This window comes from Piliocolobus tephrosceles, chromosome 5 (assembly GCF_002776525.5).
Source record: "Piliocolobus tephrosceles isolate RC106 chromosome 5, ASM277652v3, whole genome shotgun sequence".
NCBI lineage: Eukaryota > Metazoa > Chordata > Mammalia > Primates > Cercopithecidae > Piliocolobus > Piliocolobus tephrosceles.
In genome coordinates, this window is record NC_045438.1 from 50,299,365 (window position 1) to 50,320,414 (window position 21,050).

Here is a 21,050-nt window from a genome sequence, read left to right on the forward strand (position 1 = left end):
GGTTATTATTATCCCTGCAGACAAGGATAAAGATGGTTGGTAAGACTACAGGTGGCTAAAACAAAAGACTTAAAATGGCAAAATTCTTTACTCTGATCATATCATCATTTGATTAATCACACTTTTATCTATCAAATTTTAGTTTGGAAATCAGTTCGCTTATCAATATAGAATTCTACTTTATTGCACAATGTTCAGTTTGGCAACTTTCAACTATGCTGTGAAGCTAAACAAAAGCTAAATTCCTTAGGAAAAATGTTGTATTTTTTCCTTTTCAACAAAAATAAAGTTGGGTCTAAGGAGCTGAAAGAGTTCTGCTCAAAAACCTATTCTGAAAAAGGAACTTGTCAAAACATTTTCACCTTAAAAAAATTTTAGCATGGGCACAGTGGCTCACACCTGTAATCCCAGCACTTTGGGAGGCTGAGGCGGGTGGATCATGATGAGGTCAAGAGATCGAGACCATCCTGGCCAACATGGTGAAACTCCGTCTCTATTAAAAATACAAAAATTAGCTGGGTGTGGTGGTGCACACCTGTAGTTCCAGCTACTCAGGAGGCTGAGGCAGGAGAATCGCTTGAACCTGGAAGGAGGCGGAGGTTGCAGTGAGCCGAAATCGCACCATTGCACTGCAGCAGAGCAAGACTCTGCCTCAAAAAAAAAAAGAAAGAAAGAAAAAAAATCGAACACAGCTATACATCTTTGTCATTTTTGCTCTACTCAATTCTTTCTGAAAAAGTTTATTATTATTATTATTAAGGAAATAAAGTGTGGAAGGATCACAGGAAATACTTGCAATAAAAAGAATAATCGTTAACATTGGCAACTGCCACTAGGAAGGCATATACTCCACATACTACTGATAAAAACTGTAGGAACCTGTTGGTGGTTCCCATAACCACCACTGATGTGTTAATTCCCACAACATCAAAAATAAAGAACTAGTTCCATGAGCTGTCAATAATACTCTGAAGGTAACCTATTCATCAGCACCAGAATCCCACTGATTTTCTTCCACATGTTCACAATATTTTGCCATCAGTCATCTATCGGATCCTACAACTGTGTGGGAGTGTCAGGCTAACAAAAACCAAAACTGGGCATTGACATTAATGGTAGTTTACTGATGTTTCCCCTGCAAATCTTGCATTTTCTGATAATAAAATTTTGCACAGAAGTTGGATTTCAAAAGGCTAATTGTATGTTCTATCTGAAATCTTATAATTACAGTACTTCTATGAAAAAAGATGTCTAGTAACATAAATTGCTTCTGCATCGGTTCCACAAACAAGACAAGGACCTAAAACATCCAAACTGTTCACAGACAGAGACCTACTGGGAAGCAAGCTTGTGATTTCAATTCGGTCTTTTGCAGGATCAGTGCTGAGCCAGGAGCTAATGACAGCCTGGTGAATGTTAGCTTGGTTACTAATGCTGTGAGACAAAAAAGTACTGCTTCTTCCTCCTGGGAGAAAAAAAGAAAAGGAAGAAATCTTTCAAGATGATTTTTATATTAGTAAACATCCAAACTTCTACTGATATTTAGAAAGGTGATGATATCAATGTGTTTAATTCTCAGAATAATAGGCTAATAATTCCATTATTATATATCACCACTTTTGACCAAAGGCTTATTCAGTGATATTAAACACTGAAATTTCCATGGGATACTCTGGATACCAAACTTGAAGTCTTCAGGCAAAGCAGATGATTTCAACTGACTGTCTTTCTGTTCATCTTTTAATGGAAAGTCTCAGAAACGTAGCAAAATGGCCAGCAGACAAGTTGAATAAAGAAAGACATTATTTCCAACTTACTTTCCTCTCAACTTGGTTTCATATCAAATAAGTACAAATTTAACTCACTCAACAAATGACTGAGTACCTACTATGCACCAGGCTCTGTGCTAAGTGCTCTGTGCCAAGTCCTTATGTCTTGAAGCTTAAAGATTAGTACACTTAAAATCTTGCTGATCCTTTAAAATATGGCTGAACTTCCTTTTCTAAGAGAACTTTGAAGACAACCTCTACTTCACGTTTTTCTCTTTCCTCGAACCCTCAGCACTTGTATGTACCATTAATTTACTACTTTATAACAATTCTTATATCCTAATTGAACTTTCCATGCCTCTGTCCATGACTAAGAATGTCTTAAGAGCAGGATGCACATTTTATATCTGTTTTACTTTTTCACAGTGTCTAATACTGTGCCTTGCAATAGTAGACACAGAATAAAGTTTTATTTCCAGTCTAACCAAGGTTCCTTAAAAGTAAATTTGCAAGTTTAAGACTGTGTGGTTAGGGGAGGAAGGAAGTAAAAACCAAGTACATACTTAGTTAATCCTTAGATGAAACTATTTGTTTCTCTGTAGATGAAGTCAGCATAGACATGCATGCATGCTCCACACATGCTCTTCACTCCAGAATTTTTCTGGAGAATTTTTAGAATTTTTTTCCCCTTAGTTTTTCTGTTTATCTTTTACTGCCCCTACATTTTATATTGCTCTTGCACACTGTAAAGATTAACACATTATTCAAGCCACTGTGAAAAGACTCCTTCCTCATCTCCTTGTTTCTACTTTTCTCCCCCCTCTCCCATAAAGTCCTTATCATGGGCTACAAAGTCCCAGGGCTCCTCAGCCACCAGTCCTTATCTCCCACCACTCTACCCTGCTGGCTGAGCTGCAACCGTGGTATCCTTGCTGTACTCTGTCTCAGGTCCTCAGCATTTGCTGTTTCCTCTGCCTGGAATGCTTTCATGTCACTTACACCTTCACTTCTCTTAAGTCTCTGCTCAAATGTTCCTTCTGCCAAGCGGCTTCTTCTTATGACTCTCTAACTAGAGTAGCTCCCGTCACCCCTGTCTTTATTGTTTTTCCTCCTACTCTTCTGTATTCTTCTTCATGGTAATTAGCAGTGTATTTGGCCACATTATTTTCCTTTTTCTTTTCTTTTTTTTGAGACAGAGTCTCACTCTGTTGCCCAGGCTGGAGTGCAGTGGCACGATCTTGGCTCACTGCAACGTCTAACTCCCAGATTCAAGTGATTCACCTGCCTCAGCCTCCCAAGTAGCTGGGATTACAGGCATCCACCACCACGCCTAGCTAATTTTTGTATTTTTAATAGAGACAGGGTTTCACCACGTTGGACCAGGCTGGTCTTGAACTCCTGGCCTCAGGTGATCTGCCCACCTTGGCCTCCCAAATTGCTGAGATTACAGGCGTTAGCCACTGCGCCTGGCCTCCTTTTTCTTTTCAGTCTCCTTTCCACTTTTCTGTGCTCTGCTATATACTGTAGGGGGTGGAAGTCGGCAAACTCCACTTTCCAGGCTGCTTTGGCATCTGCCATCCAGATGGGCCTTGCCAATAGCAGGTATTCATGGTGGGTGACTGGAAGACAAGAGGGGAGAAGCAGCTCCTTCCTGCTCCAGGTTTCTGGCAACAACACTGGTGGTAGTTCCAGCCTGGTTGAGGGAGTGCCTTTTCTGCTGATTCAGAACAAACTTTTACAGCATTTTCAACAATGCAGTAGCAGGGGTACTAACAATTATTATTTCTGGGTGCTCCCTTTTTTTCCTATTTGTTCTCCCAACCCCCCTCCTATTACCTTTTGTTTTCCCAGTCCTTCTAACACATGTGAGACCAATTCCTTCTACATCGAAGGTAGTTTCTGACATTCTGATTGGACTCTTACTGATACATTATCTATTTTTTAACTGTCTACTAGAATATTTGCTCTATGCATGTTGACATTTCGTTCTGCTCACTGTTATATGCCCTAACACCTAGAAGAATGCCCACATGATAGGCATTCAGTAAATATTTCTGAGTGAATGAATAAGCAAAAGAACTATGGAACCACAGACAAACCCTCAAAAACAGGAATCTTGGAAAATGCAAAAACTGGTTTTTGGCTGACCATAACCTACCACTGACTATAATGAGGAAAAGCAGGCTTTTTTTTTTTTTTTTTTTTTTGAGACGGAGTTTTACTCTTGCTATCCAGGCTGGAGTGCAATGGTACGATCTCGGCTCACTGCAACCTCCATCTCCCGGGTAAAAGTGATTCTCCTGCCTCAGCCTCCTGAGTAGCTAGGATTACAGGTATGCGCCACCACACCCGGCTAATTTTGTATTTTTAGTAGAGACGAGGTTTCTCCATGTTGGTCAGGCTGGCCTCGAACTCCCAACCTCAGATGACCCACCTGCCTCGGCCTCCCAAAGTGTTGGGATTACAGGCGTGAGCCACCACACCCGGCCCAACTTGAGAAAAAACCAGTACCCTCAGTTAAATCAAATATCAACTTTTTTCTTGCCATTCACATAAACTTGGCAATGCAATATAAAAGATTTGCCTGTGTCTATGCTATGGCATGAGGGTCTAGGTTAATGGCACTCACAAAGAAGAACCTTGGCTGTCTCAAGTGAGCCAGCTTACAGCATTTCTAGCCATCAGCCATACAGTAGTAAGTAACCTGACAGTCAGATTTCAAGCCCTGTGATACTCAAATTTACTCTGAGGCAAGAGAATAAAAATGTTTTGCCATTAAGTAAAAACTACAAGGATGTCTAATTTGGTATTTAAAAGTATAATAAGACTGGGTACAGCAGCTCATGCTTATAACAGCAGCACCTCGAGAGGCCCAGGCAGGAGGATCGCTTGAGCTCAGGAGTTCAAGACACGCCTGGGCAGAATAGTGAGAGCTCGTCTGTACAAAAAAAATTTTTTTTAAATTAGCTGGTTGTGGTTGTAAGAACCTCTGCTCTCAGTTATTGGGGAGGCTGGGGCAGGAGGATTACTTGAGTCCAGGAGGGCGAGGATGTAGCAAGCTGTGATCACGCCACTGCAGTCCAGCCTGCATGTCAGAGTGAGACCCTGTCTCAAACAAAACAAAACAAAACAAAATTAAAGTATGATAAAATTACACATAACAGGCTGGGCACAGTGGCTCATGCCTGTAATCCCAGCACTTTGGGGAGGCTGAGGTGGCAGATCACTTAAGGCCAGGAGTTCGAAACCAGCCTGGCCAACACAGCAAAACCCCATCTCTACTAAAAATACAAAAAAATTAGCCAGGTGTGGTGGCACACACCTGTAATCCCAGCTACTAGGGAAGCTGAGGCACAAGAAAAGCTTGAACCCGAGGCAGAGGTTGCATTGAGCCAAGATTGCACCATTGCACTCTAACCTGGATGACTAAGACTCTGTATCCAAAAAAAAAAAGAAAAAGGCCAAACATGTTGGCTCACTCCTGTAATCCCAGCACTTTGGGAGGCTGAGGCAGGCGGATCATTTGAGATCAGGAGTTCGAGACCAGTCTGGCCAACATGGTGAAACCCCATCTATACTAAAAATACAAAAAAAAATTAGCCAGGCATGGTGGTGCATGACTGTAGTCCCCGCTTCTCTCAGGGCACAAGAATCACTTGAACCCCGGAGGTGGAGGTTGCAGTGAACTGAGATCGTGCCACTGCATTCCAGCCTGGGTGACAGTGAGACTCTGTCTTTAAAAAAAAAAAAGAGAGATTACACGTAAGAGTATTCATTAAAAAATTTTACCTTGGTGAAAGAGTGACGATTTTTCAGGTACATCTGTGGAAGCATCCCAGTGCCAGAGGGATCCATCTTCAGAGCAGGTAAACAGATGATCTGGGTTGGATGGGTGAAAGTGAACTTCCCACACTAAGAGACAAGAATCAAGAAGCTCATTCCTGTGCAGATTCGCTGAACAAACAACATTAAACCCCCATCTCTAGGCACCATCTTCCATTATCCTCCATCGCATACCTTTAAGCCTCAAGTCTATCATAAAAATTAAAGGTTTCAGAATTAAAGAAAAGACACAACATAACTTTCCAATGGCTATAACATGTAGAAAGGAAAAAGAACACTTTGGGAAGCTAAGGCGGGTGGATCAGCTAAGGTCAAGACCAGCCTGGGCAACATGGTGAAGTATCATCTCTACTAAAAATACAAAAGTTAGCCAGGCGTGGTGGTGCATGCTTGTAGTCCCAGCTACTTAGGAGGCTGAGATAGGAAAATCACTTGAACCTGGGAGGCGCAGGTTGCGCGAGCTCGCATCACTGCACTCCAGCCTCGGTGACAAAGTGAGACTGAGGAAAAAAAAAAAAAGGAAAAAGAAGCCAAATAAATTTGTGTACTGTGCAAGGAAATAAATGAAAATAGTAGCTGGGCATGGTGGCTCATGCCTGTAATCCCAACACTTTGGGAGGCCAAGGTGGGTGGATCACCTGAGGTCTGGAGTTCAAGACCAGCTGACCAACATGGTGAAACCCCATCTCTACCGAAAATACAAAAAATTAGCCCGGTGTGGTGGCAGGTGCCTGTAATCCCAGCTACTTGGGAGGCTGAGGTAGGAGAATTGCTTAAACCCAGGAGGTGAGGTTGCAGTGAGCTGAGATTGCGCCATTGCACTCCAGCCTGCGCAAAAAGAGCTAAACTACATCTCAAAAAAAAAAAAAAAAGGAAAAGAAAAAGAAAAAAAGAAAAGAAAAGAATGGCTAAAACATTTAACCCTATTACTTTATGAAAAGCTTTTTTTTTATTTTAAAAATAGAGACAGGGTTTTGTTATGTTATCTACCTTGGTCTTCTACTCCTGGCCTCAAGCAATCCTCCTGCCTCAGCCTCCCAAAGTGCTGGGATTACAGGTTTGTGCCCAGCTAGGAATGACTGTTTTTTACGGAAAAGTTTTTTTTAAATTGGTAAGTTGTCTTATTTTTCAATTCCTGTGTCATTAATATATGAAGACTATATTATTGGAAAAACTGAGAAAGACCCTAATAGAAATACAAAAATGAATTTCTAAGAGGCAATATCCAATATTGGTTAATGCCAAGATTCTGAATACTTCTGGCCTTTATCAAAGAAATAGCAACTGACTTCTAGAAAACCAAAATTTGGAAATGTTCCAAGAATTTGGATCCAGTTTCAGATAGAGGGCTTTTTATTTTTTATTTGTTGATTATTTATCAAGAGAAACTATTTCTTAGCCCACATATTTATGCATCATACTTTAGGAACATAGGTCAGTGACAAACTTCTACACAATTCAACCCAAAGAAATTCTCTCTCTTTTTGAAACAGGGTCTTGCTCTGGCATCCAGGCTGGAGTGCAGAATGGCATGGTCATGGCTCACTGCAGCCTTGACCTTCCAGGCTTAAGCAATCCGCCTATCTCAGCCTCCCCAGTAGCGAGGACTACAGGCATGCATCACCATACCTGGCTAATTTTTGTATTTTTAACAGAGACAGGGTTTCTCCATGTTGCCCAGGCTGGTCTCAGACTCCTGAGCTCAAGCAATCTTCTTGCCTAGGACTCCCAAAGTGCTAGAATTACAGACATGAACTACCATGCTCAGCCCCAAAGAAATTCTATATATTCCAAAATCACATTCAATTCTGAAAGATACCAGTCTTCCTGATTTCCTCAAAATCTTTTATGGAATCATAATTTCTATAGAAATCTAACAATAAAAAAAATTAGCTAGGTGTAGTGGCACATACCTGTAGTCCCAGCTACTCAGAAGGGCAAGGCGAGAGGATCACTTGACCCCAGGAGGTTAAGGCTTAAGTGAGGTACCGTGACACTGCACTCCAGCCTGGGCAACATAGTGAGACCTTGTCTCTACAAAAAATAAAAAATTAGCCAGGTGTAGTGGTGCATGCCTGTAGCCTCAGCTACTCAGGAGGCTGAGGTGGGAGGATTGATTGAGCCAGGGAGGCAAGGCTGAGGCTGCAGTGGGCTGTGATCACACCACTGCACTCAAACCTGGGTGACAGAGACCCTGTTTTAAAAATATATAGTGCCGGGCGCGGTGGCTCACGCCTGTAATCCCAGCACTTTGGGATGCCAAGGCAGGCGGATCACCCGAGATAAGGAGTTTGAGACCAGCCTGGCCAGCTGGTGAAACCCCATTTCTACTAAAAATACAAAAATTAGCCAGGCATGGTGGCGCATGCCTTTAGTCCCAGCTACTAGGGAGGCTGAGGCAGAAGAATGGCTTGAACCCGGGAGGCAAAGGTTTCAGTGAGCCACGATCGTGCCACTGCACTCCAGCCTGGGCAACAGAGCAAGACTCTGTCTCCAAAAAAAAAAAAAAACAGTATAATCCATTCTGGCATGACATCAAAGCCAGAGTGAGAAAATGAAAAATTTCTGTCCAGCTAAATCATCTCCACCAGAATCAAAAGAAAAAAAAAAAAAAGCTTATAAATCTATCATTCATGTTAAAAAAATGATGCAACAATAAATTGAGGAGCACATTTATTAGCAAATATGACAAAGAGCCTGCATTTGCATGGGAAAAGGGCATTCTGGCACACTTCACTATGGCATATAAAATGGTATGATTTTTATTACCTTTCTTCGGGGAGCAGAGTCTCACTATATTGTCCAGGCTAGAGTGCAAAGGTGCAATCATAATGCACTGCAGCCTTGAATTCCTGGACTCAAGCAATCCTCCTGCCTCAGCCTCCCAAGAAGCTGGTGCATGTCACCCACCTGCCTTAAACTAGTATTATTAACTTTTTAGTGAGGGTATGTTGCCTAAGCTGGCCTAAACTCTCAGGCTCAAGCAATCTTCCCACCTCATGCTCCTGAGTAGCTGGAATTACAGGCAAGTGCCAATGTGCCTGGCTTAAACTGGTATTATTTTTGTGTAGAAAAATCTGTCAGTGCATTATGCAAAAGGTCTGGCCTAGCAATTCTACTTCTAAAAAATTATCCTAAGAAAATAAGTACATAAGGCTGGGCATGGGAATAACAGCTCATGCAATCCTAGCACTTTGGGAGAATTGTGTAAGTCCAGGAGTTCGAGGCTGCAATGAGCTATGATCACACCACTACTGCACTCCGGCCTAGGCAACAGAGACCCTGTCTCAAAAAAAGTACATACAGATAAATATCTAAGGATTCCACTACAGTTTTGGATATAAGAATGAAACCTGTGGCTGGTGTAGTGGCTCATAACTCACACCTGTAAACTCAGCATTTCCTGAGGATCACTTGAGCCCAGGAGTTTGAGACCAGCCTGGGCAATAAAGTGAAACCCCATATCTACAAAAAAACAAACAACAACAAAAATCAGCTAGGCGTGGTGGCATACACCTATAGTCCTATTTACTTGGGAGGCTAATGCAGGAGGATCACCTGAGCCCTGGAAGTCAAGGCTGTAGTGAGCCGTGACTGCACCACTGCACTCCAGCCTGGGCGACAGAGCCAGACCCTGTCTTTTAAAAAGCCGGGCACAGTGGCTCATGCCTGTAATCCCAGCACTTTGGGAGGCTGAGGCGGGCAGATCACCTGAGGACGGGAGTTCAAGACCAGCCTGACCAACAATGGAGAAACCCAGTCTCTACTAAAAATATAAAATTAGCCAGGTGTGGTGGTGTATGCCTGTAATCCCAGCTACTTGGGAGGCTGAGGCAAGAGAATCGCTTGAACTAGGGAAGCGGAGGTTGTGGTGAGCCAAGATAGCGCCACTGCACTCCAGCCCGGGCAACAAGGGTGAAACTCCATCTCCAAAAAAAAAAAAAAAAGTTAATGAACATAAATGTCAAGTAAAAAGAAATTAGATAATTATTTAAATTTACACAATTCAGTCATTAAAAGCTACAATGTAAAATGATCCACATGTATCATTATGGAAAGGTGCTTATTATATGTCATATAACTCACCCAATACAAACTTTTTGTATCTCCACAATACTTACTTTCAGCTTCATGAGCCTTCAGCAGAGACACAGGCATAGTACCTTGTCTAACATCCCAAATACTCAACATTCCATCTTGGCCACCAGTAGCTACAACATGCTGTTGGTTGGGATGTCTGTCAACACAGTGGAGTGGCACTCGGTCACCAGTCCTTTTGTGGGAGATAACAATGACATCAAAATCAAATAAAGTATAATTTATCTTTGTGTAACACAGGAAACACGTTTTTTTTGGTTGTTGTTGTTTGTTTGTTTTGAGACAAGGCCTCACTTACCCAGGCTGGAGTGCAGTGCTGCAATCATTGCTCACTGAAGACTCAAACTCCCTGGGCTCAGGTGATCCTCCCACCTCAGCCTCCTGAGTTGCTAGGAGTACATGTGTGTACCATCATGCCTGGTTAACTTTTTGTATTTTTGTAGAGATGGGGTTTCTCCTTGTTGCCCAGGTTGGTCTCAAACTCCCAGGCTCAAGTGATCTAGCCACCTTAGCCTCCCAAAGTGCTGGGATGACTGGTAACTATACCCAGCCTGTTTTTTTGGTTTTTTAAGAGATAGGGTCTTGACCAGGCTTAGTGGTTCACGTCTATAATCCCAGCATTTTGGGAGGCCAAGGCAGGTGGATGACTTGAGGACAGGAGTTCAAGACCAACCAGGCCAAAATGGTGAAACCCCATCTCTACTAAAAATACAAAAACTAGCCAGGCATGGTGGCACATGCCTGTAGTCCCAGCTACTTGGGAGGCTGAGGCATGAGAATCGCTTGAACCTGGTAGGCAGAAGTTGCAGTGAGCCAAGATCATGCCACTGCACTCCAGCCTGAGCAACAGAGTGAAAATCTGTCTCAAAAATTAAAAAAAATAAAAAAAAGATAGGGTCTTGTTTTGTCACCCAGGTTAGAGTGCAGTGGTGTTATCTACAGCTTGCTGCAATCTGGGCTCAAAAGAGCCTTTTGCCTCAGCCTCCCAAGTAGTTAGGACTACACGCACATGCTACGGTGCCTGGCTATTTTAAGAAATTTTTGTAGAGATGGGGTCTCACTGTGTTGCCACAGCTGGTCTCAAACTTCTCACTGCAGATAATCCTTCCAAAGTGTTGGGATTACAGGCGTGAGCCACCATGCTCAGTCAAGAAACATGTTTTATATGGTAACTAACTGACAACTTAGTGGCTGGAGCTACTGGCTGAATCTTTTCTTTATTTGAGACGGAGTTTTGTTCTTGTTGCCCAGGCTGGAATGCAATGGCTTGATCTTGGTTCACCGCAAACTCTGCCTCCTGGGTTCAAATGATCCTCCTGCCTCAGCCTCCCGAGTAGCTGGGTCTACAGGCACATGCCACCATGCCTGGCTAGTTTTTGTATTTTTAGTAGAGATGGGGTTTCACCACGTTGGCCAGGCTGGTATCGAACTCCTGACCTCAAGTGATCCACCTGCTTTGGCCTCCCAAAGTGCTGGGATTACAAGCATGAGCAACCATGCCCGGCCTGGCTGAATCTTAATGATACTAAAAAAATGAACTAAATTAGATATATTTCTAAATAGTACAATTTGGAAACAATTCAAGGCCACAATTATTTATTTTCACTTCAGTCTGGAGACATGGAATGAAAGATAATCTGATGGTAAGATATACAAATCACATTTCCACTTATTAGATTATTTAAAAATTCATACATCAAGTATACTAAGTATGATTTATCATCTTATTTAATGCTTAGTTTATGTAACTATTTTTTCAGTGTGATACATTCTATTTTCTTTTTTCTTTTTTTTTTTTTTTTTTGAGACGGAGTCTCACTCTGTCGCCCAGGCTGGAGTGCAGTGGCTGGATCTCAGCTCACTGCAAGCTCCACCTCTCGGGTTTACGCCATTCTCCTGCCTCAGCCTCCCGAGTAGCTGGGACTACAGGCGCCCGCCACCTCGCCTGGCTAGTTTTTTGTATTTTTTTAGTAGAGACGGGGTTTCACCGTGTGAGCCAGGATGGTCTCGATCTCCTGACCTCGTGATCCGCCCACCTCGGCCTCCCAAAGTGCTGGGATTACAGGCTTGAGCCACCGCGCCCGGCCGATACATTCTATTTTCTTATGAGAGAAGGCTGTACACCTAAAAAGGGGGATTTCTGCTCAGAAAAATTATCTGGAATTATATTTCCCCCCAATCATTACATCTGGAGTATATTTTATCCATTAAACAATCACTGAAAAAGCAGAAATAAGTTATCCATGAAATAATACAAACTTCAAAGAGTAAAGGCTCTGAATCACTCTAACAAATAATTACTAAACGAAACACAGTAGTGTCAACCCCATCAAGTAATGCTTGCTCTACCAAATTTTAATCAGGGATCTCCCTCTTAAAACGCAATTAAAATACAATATGGCTTAAAGCCAGTAACTATAAACAATCTGGCCGGGCGTGGTGGCTCAAGCCTGTAATCCCAGCACTTTGGGAGGCCGAGACGGGCAGATCACGAGGTCAGGAGATCGAGACCATCCTGGCTAACACGGCGAAACCCCGTCTCTACTAAAAATACAAAAAAAAAACTAGCCGGGCGAGGTGGCGGGCGCCTGTAGTCCCAGCTACTCGGGAGGCTGAGGCAGGAGAATGGCGTAAACCCGGGAGGCGGAGCTTGCAGTGAGCTGAGATCCGGCCACTGCACTCCAGCCCAGGCGACAGAGCCAGACACCGTCTCAATAAAAAAAAAAAAAAAAAAAAAACTATAAACAATCTAACACATTAATTTTTGGATTACATTACTGAAATTACAAGTCAACACTTACAGTGACAATATCTGAGAAGGTTCATTTCCTTGTTGTCTGAAATCCCATATTTTCAACTGTCCAATTGAATTTACAGTAAGAATCTCAGGAGTTCGAAGAAAGGTTACAGCATGGAGTGTACTACTATCTGCATTGTCTAAAAATTTAAAAAATGGTAATATGTGTTAATGAGTCCCCTTTTTTTCCAAGAAAATCTTAAATCGCACTCCTTTCATGGATTGATACATTACAATTTCTAGTAACTTATAATTTAAATTTCTATAGAAAAATGCATGGTAATGTATATGTTTAAATGGATTCTCTTTGGATGGAAAAATATTACTCACAGGATGTCTGAACTGTTTTCTGTTTCTTTTTTTTTTTTGAGACGGAGTTTCACTCTTGTTGCCCAGGCTGGAGTGCAATGGCGCGATCTCAGCTTACTGCAATCACTGCCTCTCGGATTCAAGTAATTCTCCTGCCTCAGCCTCCCAGGTAGCTGGGATGACAGGCATATGCCACCACATCTGGCTAATTTTGTATTTTTAGTAGAGATGGGGTTTCTCCAAGTTGGTCAGGCTGGTCTAGAACTCCCGACCTCAGCTGATCCACCAGCCTCAGCCTCCCAAAATGCTGGGATTACAGGCGTGAGCCACCACGCCTGGCCTACTGTTTTCTTTCTCTTTTTTGAGACTGATCTCGCTCGGGCTAGAGGGCAGTGGCGCCCTCTTGGCTCACTGCAACTTACACCTCCCAGGTTCAAGCGATTCTCTTGCCTCAGCCTCTCTAGTAGGTGAGATTACAGGTACATGCCAGCCTGCCTGGCTAATTTTTGTATTTTTAGTAGAGTCGGAGTTTCACCATGTTGGCCAGGCTGGTCTCAAACTCCTGAGCTCAGGTGATCCGCCTGCCTCAGCCTCCCAAAGCGCTGGGATTACAGGTGTGAGCCACCAGGCCTGGCCTTGAACTGTTTTCTAATGGAAGGCTGAGTTTTCATACATTCCTTTTTAACTCTTAAGATTGTTAACCTAGGCCGGGCGCGGTGGCTTAAGCCTGTAATTCCAGCACTTTGGGAGGCCGAGACAGGCGAATCACGAGGTCAGGAGATCGAGACCATCCTGGCTCACACGGTGAAACCCCGTCTCTACTAAAAAATACAAAAAAAAAAAACTAGCCGGGCGAGGTGGCAGGCGCCTGTAGTGCCAGCTACTCAGGAGGCTGAGGCAGGAGAATGGCGTGAACCCGGGAGGCGGAGCTTGCAGTGAGCCAAGATCACGCCACTGCACTCCAGCCCAGGCAACAGACCGAGACTCCATCTCAAAAAAAAAAAAAAAAAAAGGATTGTTAACCTGCATTTCTGAGACAGTTGTTCAAGCTCCTCTAAATCCAATCTTACTTCCCACTAGTCCCTGACCTAGAACTTCCACTCTATTGAGCCAAACCCCAGTGCTTCCTACAGAGCTCATTCTAACTTTCTATTATTCTATAGACTCATCCCAAATCTACTCATTTTCACCCTCATCAACTGTCGCCCTCTCCATGAAGTCATTCCTGATTGTCATAATGGTCCTTTTTGTTGATTTCCTGGTATTTAGAACTTACGCCTCATAATTTAACATATACTTTATGGACTTTAGTTTGTGCCACTCCTCTACACTGCCACCAGGCAATGGTCATGAATTAACAAATAAGTGAAGTCGCCCAGTGCAGTGGGTCACATCTGTAATCTTAGCACTTTGGGAGGCCGAGGTGGGCAGACCACTTGAGCCCAGGAGTTTGAGACCAGCCTGGGCAACATGGTGAAACCTCATTTCTACAAAAATTAGCTGGGCATGCTGGTATGCATCTGTAGTCCAAGACACCTGGGAGGCTGAGGTGGGAGGATCACTTGAACCTGGGAGGCAGAGGTTGCAGTGAGCTGGGATCATGCCACTGCACTCCAGGCTGGGTGACAGAGCAAGACCCTGTCTCAAGAAAAAAAAAAAAAAAAAAAAAAGTAATGCAACTTAACTTAAAACTGAAAATCATAATAAACAACACAAAAGACCAGGTACAGTGGCTCACGCCTGTAATCCCAGCACTTTGGGAAGCCGAGGCTGGCGAATGACAAGGTCAAGAGATCAAGACCATCCTGGCCAACATGTTGAAAGCCCGTCTCTACTAAAAATACAAAAAGTAGCTGAGCGTGGTGGCATGTGCCTATAGTCCTAGCTACTTGGGAGGCTGAGGCTGCAGAATCGCGTGAACCCGGGAGGTGGAGGTTGCAGTGAGCTGAGGTCATGCCACTGTACTCCAGCTTGGTGACAGAGTGAGATTACATCTTAAAAAAAAAAAAACCACTCACAAAATGGATTCATGGGCTCAATTCCTAGAGATTCTGATTTAAGAGGTCTAGAGTGGTGGACAGTTAAAAAATTACCTCAGAGAAGTCTGACTGAAGCATAGTTAAGAACCATTATACTTAGTTTTCCACCTAAAAGATGAAACCTCTGTGATTTTGCATTACAGACTCTGTAATCTGGCCCCAGTTTACCCCTCTCTTGCTTCATCTTTCATCTCTCCTACATAGATATCTAAAGTCAGGTCAAACCATACTTTTTGTCATTCTCTGAATGTCTTTATCCTGCCTCTGGCCTATTCCCTTTGTCTAGCACGCCATCTTTTAGTCTTACTTATGGTCTAGAACCCAGAAAAACTATTAATTACTACCTACTCCCAGATGCTTTATCTGATAATGCCCTCTCGCCAAAAAAACAAACAAACAAAAAAATGGTTACTGTTTCTTCTAGTCAGTCATCCGTACCGGCCTCGTCAACCTACTCTCTTGACAAAGGGATCCTGCCGTGCGTGCATGTGTGTGCATGTGTACATGTATTTTTTTGAGACTGAGTCTTGCTCTGTCACCCAGGCTGGAGTGCAGTAGCGTGATCTTGGCTCACTGCGGCCTCTCAGTCTCTCACGTTCAAGCAATTCTCATGACATAGCCTCCCAAGCAGCTGGGATTATAGGCGTGTGCCACCATGCCCAGCTAACGTTTGTACTTTCAGTAGAGACAGGGTTTTGCCACGTTGGCCAGGCTGGTCTCAAACTCTTGGCCTCAAATGATCTGCTTGCCTTGGTCTCCTAATGTGCTGGGATTATAGGCATGAGCCACTGCTACCAGCCATATATTTTTATATCCCTCAATCACTTAACATTGTGTTTACTTTTTTTTTCTTGAGACGGAGTCTCGTTCTGTCGCCCAGGCTGGAGTGCAGTGGTGCAATCTTGGCTCACTGCAAGCTCTGCCTCCCAGGTTCATGCCATTCTCCTGCCTCAGCCTTCAGAGTAGCTGTGACTACAGACGACTGTCGACACTACGCCAGGCTAATTTTTTGTATTTTTAGTAGAGTCGGGGTTTCACCATGTTAGCCAGGATGGTCTCAATCTCCTGACCTCGTGATCCGCCTGCCTCAGCCTCCCAAAGTGTTGCGATTTACAGGCGTGAGCCACTGCGTCCGGCTCATTGTGTTTTACTTTTTTTTTGAGATGGAGTCTCGCTCTGTCGCCAGGCTAGCGTGCAGTGGTGTAATCTTGGCTCACTGCAACCTCTACCTCCCAGGTTCAAGCGAATCTCCTGCCTCAGCCTCCTGAGTAGCTGGGACTACAGGCGCATGCCACCCCACCCAGCTAATTTTTGTTATGTTTAGTAGAGACGGACTTTCACCACGTTGGCCAAGATGATCACGATCTCTCGACCTCGTGATCCGCCCGCCTTGGCCTCCCAAAGTGCTGGAGTAACAGGCATGAGCCATCATGCCCGGCAGTGTTTACTTAGTATATGGTAAGCACTCAATTACTCTGTGATGAATGAAAGGAATACAATGATTTTTCTTTTTTTGAGATGGAGTCTCCCTCTGTTGCCCAGGTGGGAGTACAGAGTGCCATCACAGCTCACCGCAACCTCTGCCTCTCGGGTTCAAGTGATTCTCCTGCCTCAGCCTCCTGAGTAGCTGGGATTACAAACATGCGCCACCATGCCTGGCTCACTTTTCTTTTCTTTTTTTTTTTTTGAGACAGAGTTTCACTCTTATTGCCCAGGCTGGAGTGCAATGGCACAATCTGCTCACTGCAACCTCCGCCTCCCGGGTTCAAGTGATTCTCCTGCCTCAGCCTCCCGAGTAGCTGGGATTACAGACATGTGCCACCATTCCCGGCTAATTTTGTATTTTTAATAGAGAGAGGGTTTCTCCATGTTGGTCAGGCTGCTCTCGGACTCCCAACCTCAGGTGATCCGCCTCCCAAAGTGCTGCGATTGCCGGGGTAAGCCACCACACCCAGCCTAACTTTTGTATTTTTAATAGAGACAAGGTTTCGCCATGTTGGCCAGGCTGGGATTTTTCTTACCTATGGTTCTTACAGCTTCCTTGTGATCAGCTCTGAAGAGATTTATTCGACCATCCTCTCCAACTGTAACGATTTCTGGGTTGTTGCACACAACACCTGTACATGGTGCACTGCTATAGGAAGGACTGCCAGGGCCTGCGTGGTAGTGAGCTGTAGTCCACTGCTGGTTGACTGACAGAGTCTAGGCATCAGAAATGAGGATACTATTAAAGAAAAGTACTAAGGAACTAGCACTTCTTACCAACAAGAGTATCTTTAAATTCTGACTCACATCCTTCTACAAGAATAAATCTCTCTTTTTTCCTTTAGAATAATGAAATCTAGAAACTACTTGCATCAAAGTTCTGTATACACAGAATTAGATTCAAAAGAAATACTGTTTAATAATGCCCCACATTTATCTCAAACTACAGTAATGACTTTTAGGGATCAAGCAGTTGGATGTTCAAAAGCAACTCTTTGTATTCTTATGGGAATTAACCTACATCTAAAATATAAATCTCTGGCCCATGGCTGTGGCTCATGCCTGTAATCCTAGCACTTTGGGAGGCCAAGGCAGGCAGATCATCTGAGGTCAGGAGTTCGAGACCAGCCTGGTCAATATGTTGAAATCCCATCTCTACTAAAAATACAAAAATTAGCCAGGTATGGTGGCACACACCTGTAATCCCAGCTACTTGGGAAGCTAAGGTGGGAGAATTGCTTGAACCAGGGAGGTGCAGGCTGCAGTGAGTAGAGATCGTGCCACTGCACTTCAGCCTGGGTGACAGAAAGAGACTCTGTCTCAAAATAAATAAATAAATAAATAAAACATTAATCTCTGTAGCTTTTTCTAAATGACTCAAAAAAACCTTCAACATGAACTGGGTCTTATATTTACTAGGCATGTCTATTAGAAACGTTACCTTTGGCCGGGAGCGGTGGCTCACGCCTGTAATCCCAGCACTTTGGGAGGGTGAAGAGGGCTGATCACCTGAGGTCAGGAGTTCGAGATCAGCCTGACCAACATGGAAAAACCCCGTCTCTACGAAAAATATAAAATTAGCCAGGCGTGGTGTCACATGCCTGTAATCCCAGCTACTTGGGAGGCCGAGGCAGGAGAATCACTTGAAGCTGGAAGGCGGAGCTTGTGATGAGCCAAGATTGCGCCATTGCACTCCAGTGCCTGGGCAAAAAGAGCAAAACTCCATCTCAAAAAAAAAAAAAAAAAAAAATCACTTGTCAAACTGAAGTTCTTTACCTGGTTATTCGGATGGTGAAGGAAAACTGTTACACATCCTGTTGATGAAGCAGTGACAATTCTTTCCTGGTCAAAAAACTAAAGAGAAAATTTCTGCTTGTTAAAGATTCAGAAATATTAGCAGGGAGGAAATCTATTCGTTTATTTAACTCAATTAGTAGCAAATGATAACAATTTTAAAAAGCAAAGAGCCTATGAGTGCTAAGTAAATAACATGTGTTAATGGAGCTGAAAGTCCAAACTGCCATACAAAGTATTTTCATGATTAAACAGTATTTTTTTCCTAGGCACATTCACCCACCATTGATTTAATTTGAGACCAACACAATAAAACATTAGAAAAATATCATTCCTGGCTGGGTGCGGTGGCTCACGCCTGTAATCCCAGCACTTTGGGAGGCCTAGGCGGACAGATCGCTTGAGTTCAGGAGTTCAAGACCACCCTGGGCAACGTGGCGAGACCTCGTCTCTACAAAAATACAAAAATGAGTCGGGGTTGTAGGGAAGCGGAGCTTGCAGCGAGCCAAGCTGGAGCCCCTGCATTCCAGCCTGGTTGACAGAGCAAGACTCAGTTTCACAAAAAGAATAAAAATTTTTAAAAAGAAAAGCCAGGCGCGGTGGCTCACGCCTGTAATCCCAGCACTTTGGGAGGCTGAAGCAGGCAGATCACGAGGTCAGGAGTTCGAGATTAGTCTGGCCAATATGTTGAAACCCCATCTCTACTAAAAATACAAAAATTAGCTGGGCGTGGTGGCAGGCGCCTGTACTCCCAGCTACTCAGCAGGCTGAGGCAGAAGAATCGCTTGAACCCAGGAGGCAGGGTTGCAGTGAGCCGAGATCGTGTCACTGCACTCCAGCTTGGGCGACAGAGCGAGACTCCATCTCAAAAAAAAAAAAAGAAAAAGAAAAAAGAAAAAAAAAAGAAAGGAAAAATATTGTCCAGGTACGGTGGCTCATGCTTGTAATCCTAGCACTTCGGGAGGCCAAGCCGGGTGAACCACGAGGTCAGGAGTTCAAGACCAGCCTAGCCAACATGGTGAAACCCAATCTCTACTAAAAACACAAAAATTAGCCAGGCATGGAGGCATGTGCCAATTGTCCCAGCTACTCAGGACGCTGAGGCAGAAGAATTGCATGAACCCAGAAGGCAGAGGTTGCAGTGAGCTGAGATCGTGCCACTGCACTCCAGTTCAAGTGACAGTATGAGATTCCGTTTCAAAAAAAAAAAAAATCTTTCCTAGGGCTAGATAGCTTTCATTCTCTCTGTCTCTCTTTCTCTTTCTTTTTTTTTTTTTTGGGACAGCGTTTCACTCTTGTTGCCCAGACTGGCGCACTCTCAGCTTATTGTAACCTCTGCACCCAGGTTCAAGAGATTCTCCTGTCTCAGCTTCCAGAGTAGCTGGGATTACAGGCGTACACCAGGGCTAGGTAGCTTTCTATAGAATAAAACGCAGGGGCTCTCCGCACCAGGATTTGAAAACTTAATTTCGGCCAGGCACAGTGGCTCACTCCTGCAATCCCAGCATTTTGGGAGGCCGAGATCAGGAGTTCAAGACCATCCTGGTTAACATGGTGAAACCCCGTCTTTACTAAAAATACAAAAAATTAGCCGAGTGTGGTGGCCTGCACCTGTAGTCCCAGCTACCTGGGAGGCTGAGACAGGAGAACCGCTTGAATCCGGGAAGTGGAGGCTGTAGTGAGCCGAGATCATGCCACTGTACTCCAGGGGAGACAGAGTGAGACAACTCAAAAAAAAAAAAAAAAAAAAAAAAAAAAGAAAAAAAGAAAGCTCAATTTCATCCCCACCACTCACTACTGGTTTCGAGACTTTGGCCAAGTTAAGTTCACTAAATCGTGGTAAATCTTTAAAACGGGAGCACTAATCTCTGCTTAGGGAGTTGTTATGAGAATTCAAAAAACAAAATGATGTTAATCCCCCTGCACAGTATCTGTCACATAGTACATGCTCAAGATATATTAGTCTCAATTTTCTCATTAGTAAAACAAAGTAACAATACTTGATTTACTGGCAAGCAACAATAATTAATTTTTGTAAAGCTCCCCAAACGGTACTTAGCACATAGTCGACGGTCAATAAATAAAAAAAGTATGATTAAATCTACATCCCCTTTCCCAGTCCTTTTTCTGCCACTAAATGGCTAAATGATGTCAGGCAAATCATAACTTACAGAGCACTCAGTTTTTTGTAAACGAGGGGTGACACGAGACAACCTTTATGATGCTCTGCTTGTTTAAATGTATTACTCAAGACTTTCAAAGTTAGCTTTTGGATGCTACACAGATTTACCTGTAAATCCATGACATCACCATGGTGTCTGATATCACACAATAACTGATGGTCTCCTTCAAACCCTCCATCAGAGTCCAAGTTTCCAAAATCTCCAATAGACCACAGTGAAACATAATTTTCCTGTAAAACAAAGAGTTGTGTCTTGAGATGACATAAACGTCAACTCTCGGAAAATAAAAGTTGTGCTTCCGTCCAGAAAGCTTGCTCCAAAACTTCTAAAATAGTACGGTGAGTTTAAAACGTAACGAGGTATGAGGCTCAGGCACACCATCACGGGCTCTGAGCTATGGAGCAACCGCGCCTGAGACAGGGTCCGAGGGACCTAGAAGTGCGAGAAAAACCAGAAGAGGGCAGTTGGCGCGCGCGCGGCCAGGGGTCAGCTCAACCGGAGGGAGGGAAGAAGCAGGGGCTCGTCCCTATCAGCGGGGATACCTCATTGTCCCAAGATCCTGTAGCGAACGTCTCCGCGGTCTGCAAACTTCCGGGAGGCAGCGGACGCCAGCGGGTTTTGCTGATTTTCTGAGACACAAACTTCGCATAAATTTCCTCCATGCCGACAGCAGCCGCAGCAGGTACTGCAAGAAGCAAGCACAATGCGCGCCTCTCAGCCCCGCCTCTTCCCG

At 43.8% G+C, this 21,050-nt stretch overlaps 1 protein-coding gene across 1 annotated transcript; it reads right to left on the reverse strand.

Annotated features, from left to right (window-relative positions):
- Positions 1–1,030: 1,030 nt before the first annotated feature.
- On the reverse strand, positions 1,031–21,050 carry NUP43 (nucleoporin 43). Its single transcript, XM_023188413.1, has 8 exons — positions 20,860–21,050; positions 20,425–20,547; positions 18,117–18,194; positions 16,877–17,057; positions 12,512–12,647; positions 9,734–9,885; positions 5,559–5,681; positions 1,031–1,465 (listed from the first exon to the last, which is right to left on the reverse strand). Exons 1-8 carry the CDS (start codon positions 20,977–20,979, stop codon positions 1,236–1,238), a joined length of 1,143 nt encoding a protein of 380 aa, XP_023044181.1. The 5' UTR covers positions 20,980–21,050; the 3' UTR covers positions 1,031–1,235.